The sequence below is a fragment of the Betta splendens genome, chromosome 22, assembly GCF_900634795.4.
Source record: "Betta splendens chromosome 22, fBetSpl5.4, whole genome shotgun sequence".
In the NCBI taxonomy this organism is placed as follows: domain Eukaryota; kingdom Metazoa; phylum Chordata; class Actinopteri; order Anabantiformes; family Osphronemidae; genus Betta; species Betta splendens.
The window spans coordinates 14,077,337-14,095,649 of record NC_040900.2 but is presented as its reverse complement, the minus strand read 5'-3'; the positions used below and the strand labels follow the sequence as shown (position 1 = coordinate 14,095,649).

General features: G+C 39.7%; 1 protein-coding gene across 3 annotated transcripts in view; it reads left to right on the top strand.

Moving 5' to 3' along the window:
- The window catches only part of alk (ALK receptor tyrosine kinase), a 229,898-nt gene that overhangs the window by 106,860 nt on the left and 104,725 nt on the right, over nucleotides 1–18,313 (top strand). For 2 of the 3 annotated variants that reach the window (XM_029139744.3, XM_029139746.3), the window contains exon 3: nucleotides 1,533–1,682. In XM_029139744.3, the coding sequence (XP_028995577.1) occupies nucleotides 1,533–1,682 (150 nt within the window). The remainder of the gene's footprint in view (nucleotides 1–1,532; nucleotides 1,683–18,313) is intronic. The other variant, XM_029139745.3, reaches the window with a different exon arrangement.

The following is an 18,313-nucleotide window of genomic DNA, read 5'->3' as shown; positions in this document are numbered from 1 at the left end:
TCCAGGAAAGAAAATGTGAGAAGACAGCTCTGAGACTAAAATGTTAGTTTTTGTACAGTACACCGAAAGTATGCAAATGTATGTACCTAACCAGTTATTGAAAATCCTCTGCATGGTCACATGCAGACATAAGCTAAGTTAGTTGTCGTAGATACAGTAATAGTTTATTTGAAAACGTGTAATTCTCAAACAAGTTTTATGTACTGTTCTGAGTATTTTGCATTTATAATTTTAAAACTCTAAGGGAATTTCATTTATTATGTTGATGCAGTGCCATGAAAAGGCATTTGACCTCTCAATAGCAAAGTTTGTGTGCTTTGAAGGCCTGAAATGATTTATTCTACAGAACGTATGGAATAAATGAGGATAAATTCAGGGCTTTTGTTGGTGTTTACTCCTTTCATGAATAACTTAGAATGATAATATTTCTATTTCTCTCTCTGTTTTTACAGTATGTGAATGAAATTGGACTACGCTCTTACTCACACGTACAACTTCTGAAATGTTAATCATGGTGATGGTTGCAGAAATGCAAACACGTGGAAGTGAATAACAAACGAACATAGGTGATAATTAGAAAACATTCTAGACTCTCTTCGACAGAACCTCATGTGAGAAGTCATTTGAAAGTGACCAAACCCTCTCACACAGCGATTTACTAAGCCACAGGGAAGAGTCTACATGAGGTCTGTCCTCAGGGAGGGAAGGACAGATGGAGTCAAAGATACAGAGAAAGGATAAGAGGGAGGAGAGTTGACCCTTTCTCATTTTCTGTGTGAGCAAGTTTTAGGGAGGGATTTTTGGCAGTAACACCTTAACTCTTGTTATACACAGTTTAAAAGACTACAACAGTATTTTGACAAGAAAACCGCATTAGCATTCCGCTCCTCTCATTTTTCATTGTGCAATGGGGCGGCTGTTGAAGCTATTACTACTTTCTTCATTGGGTGGCACAACATAATGCTTTGCAATAAAAAGCATGACGCTGTTAAATCTGAAAGGTATTCAAGTAAAAAGAATTTGCCAGGATTCTTTCTTTCCATTATTAGATGCTACCGTTACAAAACAGCTGCATCTATGTAGACTCATCAGTAGCGCTTTGTAAAACCTTGAGAAACTGTGGATTTTGGAAATAAAAAGTCGAGACTATTAGCATGGCAGTGCATATAAATATAGGTTTTATTTGTTAATCATATTTAGGAACTGATTCTAACATGCTTGACACATTTTATTAACGTAATACCCCTGTAAATTCATTGCTGGTCAGAGTTTCTTTTTGGTAGAATGGAGTTTATTGTAGTAAAGTGAGTGTTAGTAATTGCAATATAATAATCATTTATTTTTGATTATAGTGTTCATACCTAGTGTTAGAATTTCATGTTGTTTGTGTAAATGCATAGTGTTTATCTTTATTCTCTGTGGATGCCACATCCGTAGATTGCTGCATACTGTATGTTGTTATTATTTTGTTTACATAACCTCTCGCTCAATAGATATATAAAGAATAATATAAAAGCTTTTTACTTCACCAGATCGCCCATGCAGATCATGTGACCACCTGGACGCCATTCCAGAGTTCACTTGGAGCATAGTGGCTGCCGGGGACCTTCGTCAGGAAAGGAATGACCGAAACGAAAAAAAGGCAGGAAGTCCCCAAGGCTCGGAGGAAGGTAAGAATGAAGGTATCACGTTCCTCCATTGTAGGGGAATTTCACTTTTCAATAAACTTTCTCAGCCTGTTTCTTTTCATTTAATATTCTTTGCTGTTCACTTTGAATTTTTATGAAGAAATCACTTCATGAGAAGTAAAATTTACTTGCTGTTTTTCTTGGGCACTTTTTTTGTTGTGCCTGATAGGATATCACTTTCTGCAATTATATGAAGTAAAATGACATTAGAACAATCTCACATTGATTACTAATTTAGAAAAAACTAATTGATATAACCAACAAAAGGTATTCATAACTCTGTACAGTATAAAGTTTGTTAAGGTCCAGCGCTAAAGGTGCTGTGTTGAGCAGGTAGTCGGCAACATCTTGTAGGCCTCTGCCTGCAGATCTCTCATATCCGCTAGCATCATTCATTTTCATACCTTAGAAGATGAGAAAGCCGTTTCTGTCATCTTATCTCCTGAGGTAATGGTGAAATGGAGGAAGACAGACGGGTCTATTTATTTCCTTAAATGTGTTTTTTCCCTATCATGAACCACACAAAACCAGATGGGTGGAGTGCTGGATGAAATTGGAAAAGTGAAATATTGATTGGTAAGAGAAAGGAGTTGGTGTGAGTGGACTGCAGAAATGATTGATGTCCATCTTGCATATCTAGTTTAAGTTTAAATGAAGTCTGTGTTTGTGTGTCTTTCTATCAGCTCAGCGTTTAAGGCCAGTACGGTAGATACAATTTAAGAAATTGAGAACGTGTCAACAGTACAACCAAACACATGTCAACACCAGAAATTAGTGCTTTTTTATTGATTTATGTCTTTGTTTAGTGCAGAACTATGGCTATGTTTCTATCCAGCCCTGCAGCCAGGATTACTCCACAGCTACTGTAAAATAGAGTTGCAAGAAAATATTCTCGCACTATTTTTTTCTGGTTTCCTTCACATTATTCACAAAAATGTGATCTCATCTTTACCCAACACAATGCTTCTAATCTGATAAAATCCTGTCACAATCTTTCATATCCCTACTATGAACAAAATATAATGACAGTAGTAATTTTCCAGAACTGCTCAGCTTAGTCACAACCTCTACCTCCTCTATAGCTCTCTAAAGGCCATTCCAAAGCTCCCGTTGGTCTAAGATCTGCTCGGGCTGATTTCATCCACTAGGTTATCTGAACTTTACTTTGTTTACGGTCATTGTCCTGTCTGTCTTCTGATATTTAGTTGGGGTACCACCACTCTGACATTATCCCACTGAATACGTTAAATATTTACTACCCCTATGATGGCAAGTTGCTCTATAGGAAGTTAAAGAGTTCGAAGGCAAGATTCTCCCTCTAAAGGAGTCTTTCCTAAAATGAACTAAGCTGTAAAAAAACAGTACATAAAACGTGCCATTAGAAGCATATTTATTAAATTATTATTTAAATGGACATTGAACAAAGGATGAAAATACCAGAACTGTAGCATTAAAGTTAAAGTACTTTCTAACTTTATATAGAATTGTCTAATGATGCAAAATAAAATGATTGCTGTATATGCTAAAGCAAGCTGACTCAATAGATTGCTTATTTTTACAAGGTTTTTGTATTGAATCATATCAGTTTATTAATTTAGTAGATATGTCTTTAATTAGTTTAATCATTTCATTTCCCACAGTCAATCGCTATTATTGACTTAATAAGGATTCTTAATGGCCAACGCCAGAGGGATTTAGTTCAAATGTATATCCCCAAATTAAAGTGATGTATGCATAAATTCAAGTAAAAGAGTGTATAAGTCTGTATGGGGGGGGGGGGTCATGATTGTCGTGTTTGAAGGCTGGTGACGCAGAGAGTACAAAGAAAATATATGTGCATAATTACGTTGAGCCTGGAGTTTGCCACAATACTAGTGGCGTGTTTTGAATAATTTGAGCTGGGCAGGCTGCCGTCTCTCCATATATTTTACTGGCTCTTGCAGTTTAAAAGGAATGGAAATAAAGGATGAATACTCAATGACTGTGATCTGTGGAACTGCTGGAATTGAGTTGTTTTTGCAGACACTGCCTCAGCTGCTACAGTACGAGATGTTCAACTCAGGCTTGTTGACAGATAGTGTGTTTATACGGTGGCAAAAACTGACAAACTGAGGTTAAATACCCAAAACAGGCACGACGGCTCTGTTTTGTATGGATACGTCTTTGCTGGGCACAGTCATGGACCCTTCAACGAGTAAACTGTTTGATGAAAACATGAAATGAAACACACCTTTCATGCCCACACTCTAAGTCATTATTACGATTTGCCTGACATTTGCGCTCCCTGAAATAGGCTTGCAGCACGCTCCCCTATGGATGATGCGGGGAGGAGGTTAGCCACATTAGCAAGGCAACTGGCCTAAAGGCAATAATTAGTTTGACACTTAGCTCTTTGCTTTTTGTAGGCACAGTAAAGTGTTTTTCAGTGTTCTGCTAACAGCTGGTAACATGGCGCAGCATCTGTGGAGGGAGGGGCGAGCGGCTTCGGACGTTATCACGCCATTCAATGGTCATTATCAGTGGTTATCAGCCCATACGTATGAGCCGGTAGGTGCCCATCTACCTGCTGGCAGCGGTGAATAGGTGCGGTAGATCGTTGTCAATGATCCGTAAGGTTGATCACGGCTCGGATGATTTAACCAGCAGAGTCAGTAGGGGCGCTGTTGAGCTGTTGTTGTTCCGACGGGAGGATCGAAGTTTTGGATTTTGATTTATTAGCGAGCATAACTTAGCAAGTAGCTAGCGGTATTGTGTTAGCTAACTATAACCTGAACCCCCCACCCGTTATCCAGCCCTAACCCTAACCACAATAACCTCTAAAGCTGCTTAACATAGCAACTTAGCTAGCTGTTAGCTGTTCGCGAGGAGGCAGAGCAGGCACCTACTGGCCCATACGAATGCGCTGATAAGTTCTGATCAGCCCATTCGTAATGGCTGATAACATCCGAAGCGGGTGGAGGGGCAGCTCAAGAGTTATGTTGCATCTTTTTTACTTAAATCATGGCAAAGCTATCTCGGCACCAAATGCTTCTTCTGTGACACTAAACAAGTTTATTGAAAATGAGTCACCTCTGTCAAGTACAGTTTGTGGAGGGTTTGAGTCGGGGCTAGGCGAAACAAAAGCAGAAAATGATTTGAATGTATTTGGCTTGTCTTGTGCCCTTTCTGCACAGAGTGGGTCGTCTCAATTCCATGTCTGCCCTCCGTGTCTCCTGCCAAAGCTAGACTGAATATGATTACACAATGATTTCTCGCTTACACACAGACAGAGGAGCATGATTTGGAGCTGGGAGCAGACTGGCATGAGGAGATATCCAGTAGGACTGTGTTTGCCGTTGATTTGTTTGTTTGTAATAGAGTGGCCCCAAGGCTGTCTGTCATCTGCCAACTCGTGGAGTCATCTTGTTTTTCATAGCTGGGCTGAATATCATAGGATGATGGGCAAAATGTAGAAGGAGCCACCGCTCACAGACGGTAATGTTAGTCAGCACTGATTTTTAACACTGGTTATGAATTAAGGCAAACACATTCTGTTCAGATATTTGGCATTTTAAAGACTTCACCAATTGAAGAAATGAATTTGGTTCGAAACTTCTATAAACATTCTTCCTATCTTGTACTATATATATGTCTAGAAAAATGACCCCTGTTATGAACAGTTCTGTTGTTTATAATAGTGCTTAATAGTACTTAATAATGCTTACATAACAGTACAACTATACATTAGTGAGTGAGTGAGAGTGGAATTAAAAGACTGTATTTAGTGATTTGGGCTCTTTGACTGACGGGAGGTTTTGTCATCATGTAATCTTCACCGTTATTTTTAGCATGCTCCGTCTGAAAGCAGGTAGTATAGTTAGTGGGTCTCATTTTAAGACCTACTAACTCAACATTGAACATTGCAAATAATATGTTTTTTTATGTTGAAAGTGCAGGCTCTAAAGAGCCAGCCAGCAGCCAATAAAGTAAAACTGATGAAAACAAAAGGAGACAAAACACTTAGCAACAACATTACTATCTGTGCAGGAGAAATGTTCCATGTATGATCTGTGTCTGTGTGGTTTATCAACTCTAACGAGTCTTTATGTTCTAAGTTTCAACATCATTAGGTTTTGTACAGTACTGCATACTACAGCTATCATAGAGATTACATTTAGTTTAGTCAAAACCTAACAAATGTAATCAAAATATTTTTATATTGTACAAAGTAGGTTTTGCTACAATGCCCAAACAAGTCAGCTGTTAAATCAAGTAAAATCCAACGTGGCCGAAGTCCTTGTATTCAATGGTGGGCAATTGCAGTATGCACAAAATTCTATGAGATTAGATTTACCTTACTTGTCAGGGTGGTTCACTCATTCATTGTTCCAATTTCCACAAGAAGCCTTATCTGAGCAAATAACTATGGGCTATTAAGTTTGATGATGGGCAATTTTTCTCATTACCTGTTTTGGAACTTAACCATAATGCTCCAGGCTTTTTGACTCATGGAGACCTGTGTGCTTTTTAAAATTCTACTGTACCAGTGCCATTCTCCGCCCCTTTAATCATATTGATCATGAAATCTGAATGTGCTGTGGAATACTGTTAAATATTGAAACAATGTCTTTTTGTCTGTGGCAGACTTTACCTTTTTGTATTTTTGGCAAAATGCTTGTCCCTGCTTGAAATACAAAACACGCTAGGAAAATATTTTATTATCTTTGCACAACCATAGCTAGTGCCATAACAGCATATGGTGATGTAGAAAGAAAATCTACTGAACTTCATACAAAAGAGTGGTTGGGACTTGGCAAACCAGCCCATATGGAGATGGAACAAAACACTAAACAAATGTTGCCATCTATGCCACTGCATTATCCTATTAGTGTTACTCTTTTTTATTTAAATATAAGAAACACATTACGCATACAAGACATTTCTTTTTTTACACACATTGATGAAGGAGGTTCGGCTAAATATAGCTGAAAGCTCTGGACTGCAGACAGGCCAGTTTGGCACACGATGAAGCCATGCGCTTGTCACAAATGCAGCACTTGGTTTACAGTTTTCCCGCTGACACATCCAAGGATTTTCTTGGATGAAAAGCCATCGTGATGGGAGCACCTATAGGGACTTACAGCAAGAGAACAGATTCCAAAACTTTAAATTCACAGAAATGGCTTTTTGTGTAGTGGTGAAATGCTGTTCATCTTTATTTGAATCCAATTATTTACATGTATGTGCTTTCTCAGACTGGAGTTTGAAGATGGAGTATGACTGAAAAGATGAATAGATTATCTAAGTACAGTATACAGTAAAGGTAGACCATTTTTTACTGGCAAAGTGAACTTTTTTTCTCCTGCTCAAATTGTGATCATTGTTTCAAGAAATACTCTATTATAAGTTATTTTACTTAAAAAATGTAATAACTATACCATGTGCAGAATGAATAACAGTAGCACAGGAATAGACCCCCTGCTGAAAAACGACACAGTCGAGCTTTCTGAGAATGTCATAGAGCTGTTAACTGTTCAGTCAACTGTTGTAGAGTTAGTTATACTGACACTAAAATTCCTGAAGCAAATTGAGTTTGCATGTTGTTTATACATACTGTACCAAGAGAAATATGTCTGACGTTGGTCCCTCTCTAGGAGTCTCTATTGTCTTTTTGGTGTCAACCGCCCTTTGCCAGAATTACCGGCTCACTTGATAGCTCACTTTGCTAATGAGTTGCTATAGATTGGCCAAGGCTGCTTTTCTCTTTTCATCAATGACTAAGCCTTGAGGGCTTTTCTGAGACTCTAGGATGTAGTATCACGGAGAGTCATGGAAGTAGTGTGAAATGCATGCCCTGACCTTGAAGCCCTGGTTCCACAGAACTATTCCTACAAATGTCCCACCTTCTTCCTTTTCTTCTTTAATGAACTCCACTCATCACTTTTTACTTGCACTGTGGTCAATGTATTACCACAAGGATTTGTCTTGGTAACTACCAACTAATTACTTTGGCTGTCTACAACATTATAATTACCTTGTCACCTTGTCATGTCAGCCTTTTTTAAATTCTGCAACTGTACAGCTACAGTATATGACGACATTACCTAGAATGTCTTTGGTAACATTGTCCTAATAATGCATAGAAGTATTAATAGCCTTTATTATTTTTAAAATAGAAATCTAAGCTATTTGTCTTTGCTGTCACTTGTACAGTACAATCACATTATCACATTAAACAGTAAAATGGCAGCAGTTCTTTTTAGTTACCATCAATCATTGTTTGATCAATCAAATGTCAGATCAACTCCTTTCTTGGAGACTCTACCATACTCGGCCCCATGGCCAAAGCCCTACTGTAAGTTGACTGCCCTGGACCAGCATGTGTGTGTGTGTCTCAAGCATTTGTCTTCTGAACTGCATCAGTTGAATTTCCTATAGGTCTGGCTATACTGAAGTTCAGTTTAGCAGCAGTGCAGAGAAATTATTTCCTGGAGGTCAAAGGGTGAAATGACGATGGACACACCAGACATGTTGTTGGGAGAACCCATGGTCTGTAGTTTCTCAGTGAAATCAAAGCTGGGTACCTGCTGGCCATTCAAGAGAGTTTTACCTTGGCTCTATTTCCCAGCTGCTCTTTGGGGCACCTCATATTAGTTTGTGTGTACATTACACACTTTGTACACTTCCCAAAGGGGTTTAGCCCAGCTATTCAAGCTGTAGATTGATATACAGTACATATCTTTAGTGACAGATGCTCATATAGTCTAATCTACTTCTATAATAAGGTAGACCACCACATAATGTTATTTGACCCATTTCAAATATATTTGCTTCATGTTAGTACATTTAATGCCATGTCAAATTAAATAAAATATTTCTCCTGTAAGTCTGAACTTTCCATAAATTAGATTAGACATAATTTTGAGGCATACCATGTTTTGTTTATTTAATTTGAGCTATTATTCAACTTTTGAATCAAATCTAAGTTAAATGTACATAATAAAACATATTCAACCGCATATACTTTATACTGTATATACTGTAACATGATCATATACCTTCAAATAAGTGACTTTAACTACTGTATACAATATGTTTAATTGTTCTTGTCCATCAAAATGAAAATATAGAAACCAGATACAGTACGAGTTAGTTTTACCAAGCTGCCAAAGGTTTTTCCTGCTAATTCTTCTTTTCCATCTTTATTCTCCACACACCCCAATCAGGCCACCAGCTCCTGTACTACTCTTCTGGAGGTTTCATGTTAAAGGTAGTTTGTCCTCTCCACAGGATCTATGAGGGTTTCTTTGGGTGTATGGTTATATTCTGTAAGGTTTTAAACCTTATTTATTGGAGCTGGTAAGAAGAGTTGGTGTTTCCTTAAATATCTGTCTCTACCCTGCAGCAAAACCACAAATATGTCATGTAATAATTAATAATTTGGTAATCCATAAAAGTACTGTAATTGGATCCTAAGCATGGCAAATCAGAATTTAAGTGCAGCATGATTGTGCATCTAGTCAAAAATATAAAGTTAGTAATAAAAGGCAAGCACTTTAAAACGGAAAGAGGGACATCCAGACTTGATGTCTATCACAACTACAGTACCTAAAAATAAAACACTGCAGTATTACTCTTTACAAATAGTCAGACGTTACAGTGAGTTATTCCAGGTTATGTTAACAACTAAATATCACGGGGAAATAACTTCAGTAAAATTTAAAAAAAACAAAAAACGATATGAAGCAGTCCAAGCGGCCTAATGATATCGTCATACAATCATTATTTAAATCTGTGTATTGTCACTTTTGTCTCTGAATATACTGTAAAACACACATCTTGTCATATCATTTTTAATATTTCTTCTTTCTGGAACAGACAGGTCAGTTAATCGACAGATAAAACATCAGTAGTATGAATGATTCTATGTGGACCACATAAATACATACCGGTCCAATTATAATTCCAACTTCCTGCGAAAAAAATAGTCATGAGAACCTTGTTAATGAATGTCCAGTGTTGGGACTGAAGCGTAATAGTATGTCTTGTCATATCTTATCATAGCTTAACCACCTGTCAGGAGGACTGTGATCCAGTGTCAGCATTTGTCACCTCAGTGACAGCCTGGTGAAGCTGCAGCCCACTTCCTACTCATGTACTTAATAAAGTCTACAGTAAAGCTGCGAAAAAATAAAGTTAAAGGAATAATTAACCTAAGATTAGTCAACTGTAGTGGACTGACAATTGTGGACTGTAGAATTAGTTTGGAAAAATCTAAAAGTTATTTTAAGAAAGGTTAGCACATAATACGAGTGGAAGTGTGTTAATGGACTTTGCAACTTGTCGACTAAAACGCCTTGTGGAAAACTCACTAAATGCTAAATTGGTCATCACTTTGCACTGTTTGCATTTAGATGATAAATATGGACACACCAGGAAGGCGAGCCATGGGCTATTCAACTAGAGTTAATACTTACACTTTGTTTTTGAGATGCAGCTGTAACTTTTGTCTCGAGTCTTGGCATGGGTTCTCTCACAGCTACTGTACAAGTTTCATATTACGACTACACTTCTCTGCACTAACGGTGCTTATTCAACAGAATAAAACACAGCAGGGTTCAATTTCCTCCTACTTAAATTCAGCCCCAGGCCCATGGATTCACTTTTTCTCTTATTCTCTCTTACACCATTGCACTTCAGGGTTAAAGCATCCATCCGTGGATATAGCTTCTTTTTATTCCCCCTTTGTTCCTCGTGTGTTAGAATGGAAAAAACACTTAATGCTGGTCATGATCAACAGGTGTCAGAACAAACACGCAGTCCAGGTGTCCATGCATCTTTTTACTCACAGCAACATTAACTAGTCATGAAAGGTGCTTTTATAACAAATCTACATGCACTTTCACTGTTAACCTTGAACTTACTGTAGCAAATAAATTGTGTGAAGAATCTGTTAGCATAACACCAGTATGGGGGGAGGATGGCTTAAGAGGTAATGCTGTCACTCACCAATCATCGGATCATATAGGCAGTTTGAATCCTTAGTGTATTAGCTCGGCATATCAGCATTCAATTAGTGCTTGTGTGTGCGAATCCGTGAATGTGAATGCAGTGTTGAGCTTTGAGTACTGGGTAACAAAGCCCTGTATAAGTGCAAGACTATTTATCATGTTAAAAAAAATCATTTTTGTTTTCATTGTTTTTAGCCGAGGTTCAGACATATTCAAGTTAAATAAAAACTGTCTTGTTACTTAATATACACAAACACACAAATTCTGTAACTCTCTTTAATTAGGAATTTAAAGAGTACATGAAGACTGTTTTTTCACATGACATTTTACTTGCATAGAAACTAAAACAATTTTAAACTTTGACACATTTCCTAGAAGTGTAATGTGCCTCAGTGTGTTTGTTTAGAAATGTCTAATTCCTGTGTTTGTTTTTACCCCATCAGACCAGTTGTCTATTTTTCCTACAAAGGATACCTTAATTGTCTAGTTCTAACATGAACTTGATCCTTAAAAAGAATCTGGATGAAATTGCACCCTGTGCAGTGTCAGGATCAAAGGAAATATGCATAAGTCATCCTTAAGTTTCTTATGTATGAATTAATATTTCTATACGACTACTGCATTATTTATAATGAGTCATTAAACTGGTGTCTAAGCCACTGTGAATCGATGTTAAAAAGGAGATGGGTGCATGTTTAGAGACCACTGGGCAGCTCAGATCAGACACGATCTGTTAAGATCACAGCTAATCTGGCTGGATCAGTAAAGTAAGCCTCCACAGTGATGGGAAGCTTTGATGGCATACTTGAGTAGTGATGCTTGAGCACAGAGACACACTAATGAATACTTTTCAGATTTTATTGAATTTTTTTCGCACTGTAAACACAAACATAGAAAGAAAACAAGGTACATCTTGTTTTCATAAAAAGGCCCCCTTCATAACCTGCCTGACCTGCCTGAATATAAACTATTCCAGACTCCATTCAAAATTCCTTTTGTGTTATTTCTGAAGCCGGAGTCTTTCAGATCTTTGTAGGTTTTTAATAACCTACAAAGATAACGAAAGTATTGTGTCTAGTAACTAATTACAGTATTATCTACATTATTAGTTGTGTGTTATATTTATCAATACAGTGTGGCTGTGTGAGGTGACAACGAGCCAATTGAAGTGTAAGACAGATTTTATACTGTCCAGTGTTTTGCATTGCATTACTCTGAGAACCCCTTGAAAGCTTGCATCTGTCTTTTTAATGTTCCACAAATGGTTTTGGACACTTTATATTTTATATTATTCAGATTTTACTTAGTATGACGTACAGTTCTTACTGTATCTAACAGAATAATATGGTTTTGCTTTTTATGTCTTCAAGTTATGATATTACACAGTAGCTTTGAAATTCTGTGTAGATTTAGAGAATATGGCCAAAGTTAAATTGATCTTAGCTGCTGATCTTCTATTAACTTGAAGTTACACTGCTGGTGTTCTAGAGGCCATCTCATTATCTTCAAAACCCCACATCACACCCCCCAAAAGGTTTGTGTCCAGTCTCATTGCTGTAGTTAGTCACCAACAGCATGTGGCCAAGAGTATCTCCCTGCTTCTTGCCTTTTAGATTAGATCATTAAGTGACAGGGCAAGGTTAGATCATTACTTGACACTGATACACTGACATAATAATTTTTTTAAAAATAAGTTTTAATTTTTTTGTGTATGAAATTCTATTCCACCTTACCAAATTCTTCCCTTTATACTGTAGACTAGACTGTAGTGTTGTGAATATTAATAACAGAAGCAGACATTATACTGAAACATACATGGTATTGGGGTTCATAGAGGAATAAGCATTGTTTTTGCAGTTAGGGTCATAATCGTTTCATAATAACAGCCAAAAGCCAGCTTAGACATTTATGATAAAAATATGGCTTTATGTAGTGAAAGAAAATGCAAAGGAAATGTGATGGGGAAAATCAAAGACCCGGAAACGGTTGGGTGTGTATAGCTGTGATACATTTGTTGAAAGCAAAAGGGGATAAATGAATACCAGTGATACTTCAAATAATTCCTGTGGTTAGCATCAAACCCACAAAAGCAAATAATCTTCAGTCTTATTGAATAGAGAGAAGTAGCCATTCATCTCTTTGGAATCAAAAAAATACAAATAACATTGACAAGAGAAACCAAAGGAGAGCGTTGTCACGTAAATAATAAACAAGCATGCCACGACAGTAGCTGCTAAGCACAGATCAAGCATTTTCTGAATAAGGTAAGTGACTTAAGGATGTGACTTCCGCAGAGTATGTGTGTGGACTACCGCAGAGTATGTGTGTGGACCGCAGAGTATGTGTGTGGACCGCAGAGTATGTGTGTGGGTTTGAGTGTCACACTACACGGGGCGAGCATGGGCATACTTGAGCGAGAGAATGGGTAAGTGTGAAAGAAGGGTGAGGATGGCTCTGGCTGTGCTGCGTGTGGCGCCTGGGCAGTAGTACTGCGGTCCCTGGGTCTCGGCTGTCCCTTCCTGGCTGGGGGTTGTGGGGGGTGGTGGGATAGGTAGCAGAGCCAGTCGTGAACCTGGCTCTGCGGACCCTGGTGCTCTGCTTCCCAACTACATTTCTCCGCATTCATCCACTTAGGTCTGCAAGGGGCGTCCTGCTGATGGAGGGACCGGGGCTACTGGGAAGTGGGTCCGTCCCTTCCAAGTGGGATGCTCTGCAGTTTTAATTGCATTAGTCATACACACTTGTCCAGGAATCTGGGGGCTCCTTCCGGGGGGGCCAGTAGACTTCCCATTGATGGCTCTGTCTGCTGGACCCCCCGGAGAATTGGGTATCTCCCAAAGTTCCTCATACTTAGCTACATACACATACATTTAGGGCCGGGGGTGGGCTCTTTCACTGGGGCCTGGGGCTCAGGCCAGTTGTGGCCTCGGCCACTGGCCCTGATGGAGAGATCACCACCCAGTTTTAACTGCAAAAAGACATTTAGGGAGAGGGGGGGCACTGTCCGGGGGACACACCGTCAGCCAGCGGTTGTGCTCCTGGAGGTGTCACCCACCTTCAGTGCACTTTAGTTCCACACACTCACGTCCAAGCTGGGTTGCAGGGTTCTGGGGTACCTATTTCTACTGCCCTCTGCCTCCCCCGGGTTAGGGGGGTTGGTCGGGGCTCGGGAGGAGCTGCGGTCCCTGCCTGGGGCCACATGGACGGCAGGCCGGAGACCTACCCTCCCCACGAATGTGATCAAGCGAATGGTGTGGGTGGGAGAATGTATCTGAGAGTGCATTGGTTCACGTATGATTGACTAGTTTGTTGTGAGAGAGTCTATGGTGTGTGTGTGTGTTGATGTGATGATGTGTGTTGCACATGTGGATGGGTGTATGCGTCTGTGTTTGTGTGAGTTGGTATGCCTGTGGTGCGGTTGAAGTGTGGGGGGTCCGGTTTTTCGCCCGGGGTACGATGATCGTCTGCCTGGGTGGTCTCTTTTCTGCTGACCCCACCAATTGCTGGCCTTGTGCTGCAGGCCGCTGTAGCGCCAGGGGATGAGGTCGGGCCGATGGGGTAGGCCCCGCTCCGCCTGTGTGGGGGTGGTGGGCTGGGGGCGAGCCCCACTCTGGGCGCGGGGGCATCTTCTGGCGGGCTCCCTACGGACCGTGGGTCCTCGGGCTCTACTCTTTCAGGCCGACCCTCCCGCCGGGGGGAGTGTTTGCCCCTGGTTCTCATGGGGCGGACAGCGTTGACCCCCGGTGGCCCACTCTGGCCTCGGGTGCTGTCTCTGTGGCTGCTGCAGCTCTGCCTGGGGGGCTCTGTGTGGGCGGCTTGGGTCGCAACACCTGCCCTCCTGGAACTGAAGGTGTGTGGGCTCCCTGGCTGCTAGGATTCCTTCCTCTGCTTGCTGGATGGGCGTAGTGGCGGAGCCCCTCACATCACCCTGGCTTCCACAAGTGGCATTGTTCATGCACCAACGTCTGCCTCACCCTTTGGGTGAATAATGATAAGCTACAGCCTTACTAACCTTGTAGTGGGACACTTTCCAAATCCAACTGTAAGTATTATTGATACTTATCACTACCGATATGAATAATGTGTGAATATGGAATTTGTGGTGTTGTATGTCATGACTTTTATTAAGTAGTATGGGATATGTATAATAATGCACATATGTATGTATATTGTATGTATATGTTTGTATTAGTATGTGCACATACCTTAGCACTATTATTGGTATTAGTATTAATCTCCAAGGTAAACCACAGTACAAAAATTGTTTAGTTATGAATGTGTTAGCCTAAGGTACATCCATGCTTCTTATTTATTTATTTTTTTGCTCCGATTGTTTACTTAACAGATTTGCTTGGTTTCAGCAGCTGGTTGCACCCCTTATCCCCCCTCCCCCCCACCCTCCCGCATACACATCCTAAAGCAGAAACCTAACCTGTCCACCAACACAGCAACATCACACACATTTTGGATTAGCTAAATAAACCATTAAATAAACCATAAATCAGGAAGAGTATATATATTCTATATATACTCTTCTTGTTAAAGCAAAGCTGTCCATCACAATATGGCATTCAGCGTAATATATGCTGCTTGCTTAACTGCTGGACAGAACAAAAAAAAAGAAAAAAAAAAAAAAAAAAAAAAAAAAAAAAAAAAAAAAAGGATGTGACTTTAATGCAGTTATGAAGCAAAATGAAAGCTATGACACAAGTCATAGATAATGAAGCTACAAACCTTTATATATACAGTAACTTAGCACTTTGTTTTTGCATATTCCTCTGCTTTAGTGAACATCTGTCATTAAATATTGTCTCTCTGTACAACAGGTCCTAAACATTTGAAATGAGAACTCTGATGTGGAGCTACACTATACATACAAACATGCCATACTTTAGGTTTCTTAATGATTGACCAGGGCTAAATTGGCCCAGTGTCACTGGGATAACAATGGAGGGCTGTTATGTAACCCAAAAAATAAAACGAGGTAGAACAGCTGAGAGACATGTCTTATCCAATGTTTGTAAAATATTAACGCAGCTTGAACTGTTTCCTTGAGACTTTGCTGTGCGTTGCCTTGTATAGAGACAGAGCACACTTTCTAAACATTTTTATGCACAAGGTGCAGATTTTAAAATGCAATGTAAAACAAATTGATTTACTTCCATTGTATTTCTGTCTCATTGATGGAAATACAATGATCTTTCTTGTAGTGTAGTGGCAAACGCATACATGTATTTCCATTCCTCTAAGACTGCATATTCACCCAGAGGAAATGCCATCAGTGCTGTGGCAACTGACTCAGCTCACAAATACAGTAGTTTCTTTTTCAGTGTGACGCGTTTTTTCTGTTTTTCATTATTCATGATAGTACTTGCAGTCTAGAGATAGAAAATGATGGATCAGAAAAGGGCACTAGGAGAAGATAGAGAAGAAATAATGTTATGAAAGATAGTAAAATATTATTAAAATAAGGGAATCTCTGTCAGTGACGAAGATAAGTCTGGAGGAAGGATTAGAAGAGTTGGATGGGGGAGTTTTTGAGGAAAGCCATGTGATGAGCTTGTGTCAGCTTTAGAAGACCAGCTACACCAGATAGCAGCAGAAGAGAAATGGGGATGAAAGAGATTGTCTCTGATACTGATTGGAAGAGATGGTGGAAAACCGAGCAGCCTCATTTAAACCCGCAGTAATTCTACACTTCTACTCTGTTTTTCCACTAACAAGTAACCCCATGAAAGACTTACTACAGAACAGAACAAGTCCAAACCAAGTTGAACACTTTGTTTTTCAACCTGTCCGCTGGTCTGACAGGACGAGACATAAAGATGATCAATGTACAGTGTACCAAGAAGATAAGTACAGTAAATGTAGATAACCAAGTTTTGTTGTTTGAAAGAAATCCAAAGGAAGATGGATACTGGTGGCTCTTTACTTCCTAGGAGAGCGTAATGACATCTCTGCGCCCTTACAGTGTCAAAATATGACGGAAGTCTTCTCTAAATAGAATTTTCAGTACCAGGAAGTCAATTTCAGATGCTCAGGGAAATTTATGAGGCAGAAGAGAAATGGATGTAAGTCATAGTGGTCGTGTAGACTAATCAGCTGTGTGCACCTTGTTTGGGAAGGAAGTTGCAGCAGCTCTGCCGTCAACTATTTAAGAGTGGTAAGCAAAACAGACTGAAGTTATTCTTTTAGGAGAGAGACTTTAGGTTTGTTTGCTAGAATAATGAACAAAACACCCAAATATCAGTTGGCGGAATTACATAGAGGGCTGTACACACTTTGGGTGGCAGGCTGGAAGAAGTAAAAGGAAGTCAAAGGTAAATGAGCTAAAAAAGCTAATATAAAAACTCTCCCACTCACATAATCACAAAGAATCAATTGTTCTTTAAATGAATGCTAACACTGATTTTTATTTTGTTTCCAAACTTGTGCTTTACCACGCTATGTCCCTTTATTAGCCTCTGCTGAGGCAGGAAAGGCGTCCCCTCCATAGCCGTTACCATTGTTTCAGGATCATTTTGCTGTATTGTTCCACTACTGTACAGTAATATAAGCAAATTACTAGTCCCTCCCCCGTTTTGCGTTTGCAGTAATTAAGCAATAGAAACCTCACCTATAAACTCCAAATGCATCCTTGACTTGTTTGTGGTTAGGTTTCTTCTTCCTTGTCTTTCTGTTGTTTCTTTAAAATCAAACAAAATGAGACCAAATGGGAGTTCTGTTGAGAAACACAAATGTTCTTGGCACAGCTTTTAACATAAACACTAACCCTATGGATATTTCAGGGATTTACACAGTGAAAATTGTTATGAGATTCAGTCCGTTTATGGAAAGCCTCTTTAGGGAAATGGACGTTTACCGTGGCTCACACAACTTTCGACTTTGTTTCATTTCAAAGAAGAATGTTGTTTATTTGTATGTATGAGTTAGAGTTTTGTAGTGGTTACTGTAAACACGAATGCCTGTTTTATACCCTTGCCAACCACTTTGTTTTGGTTTTCAGTCTACACCTTGAATGCTTATTAGACTAAAACATGGGTGCACAGACAATACAATTTATATAATGCTGATCCTTTGACAGGATGAAGTGGTATCAGCTACTGTAGAATGCACCAAACAATGCACCATTGTTTTGGCCTTGACAACTGTGCTTTACTTGTACAAGGTCACATTGTCCCGGAATGACAGAACTGGCTTGAACATGGAGCTGGTGTCAAATATCTGTGCTCCTCATAACATGTTCCAGTGCATGTCTGCGAGAGGTCATCCATTTGTTGCTGGAACTTGTAACGCTGGACGTGACCTATCGACTTACACCATCAGTAACATGAGTGTGCTTGGCTCAGGCCCTAACGGCGCTGGCACTGCCTGTGGAACATCTGGTCTTCCTAGGCAGAAGTCAGGTCATGAAGGGCGAAACGTTTGTCTCACTCACCAACTTCCAGTAACACACCAGACAGTAAGAGTGGTATGGTTATTGTCAGAGCAGGTCTTTCCTACTGCTCCTGATGTGAGCTGATGGGACCTGTCAGTACTTAGTGCACCATGCTAATGTCATCACTGCTTAAGGGTTGGAGCCCCAACGTCTGTGCTACAGTAGCCCAGACACTAGCCCCCCAGCCTTATTTTGAT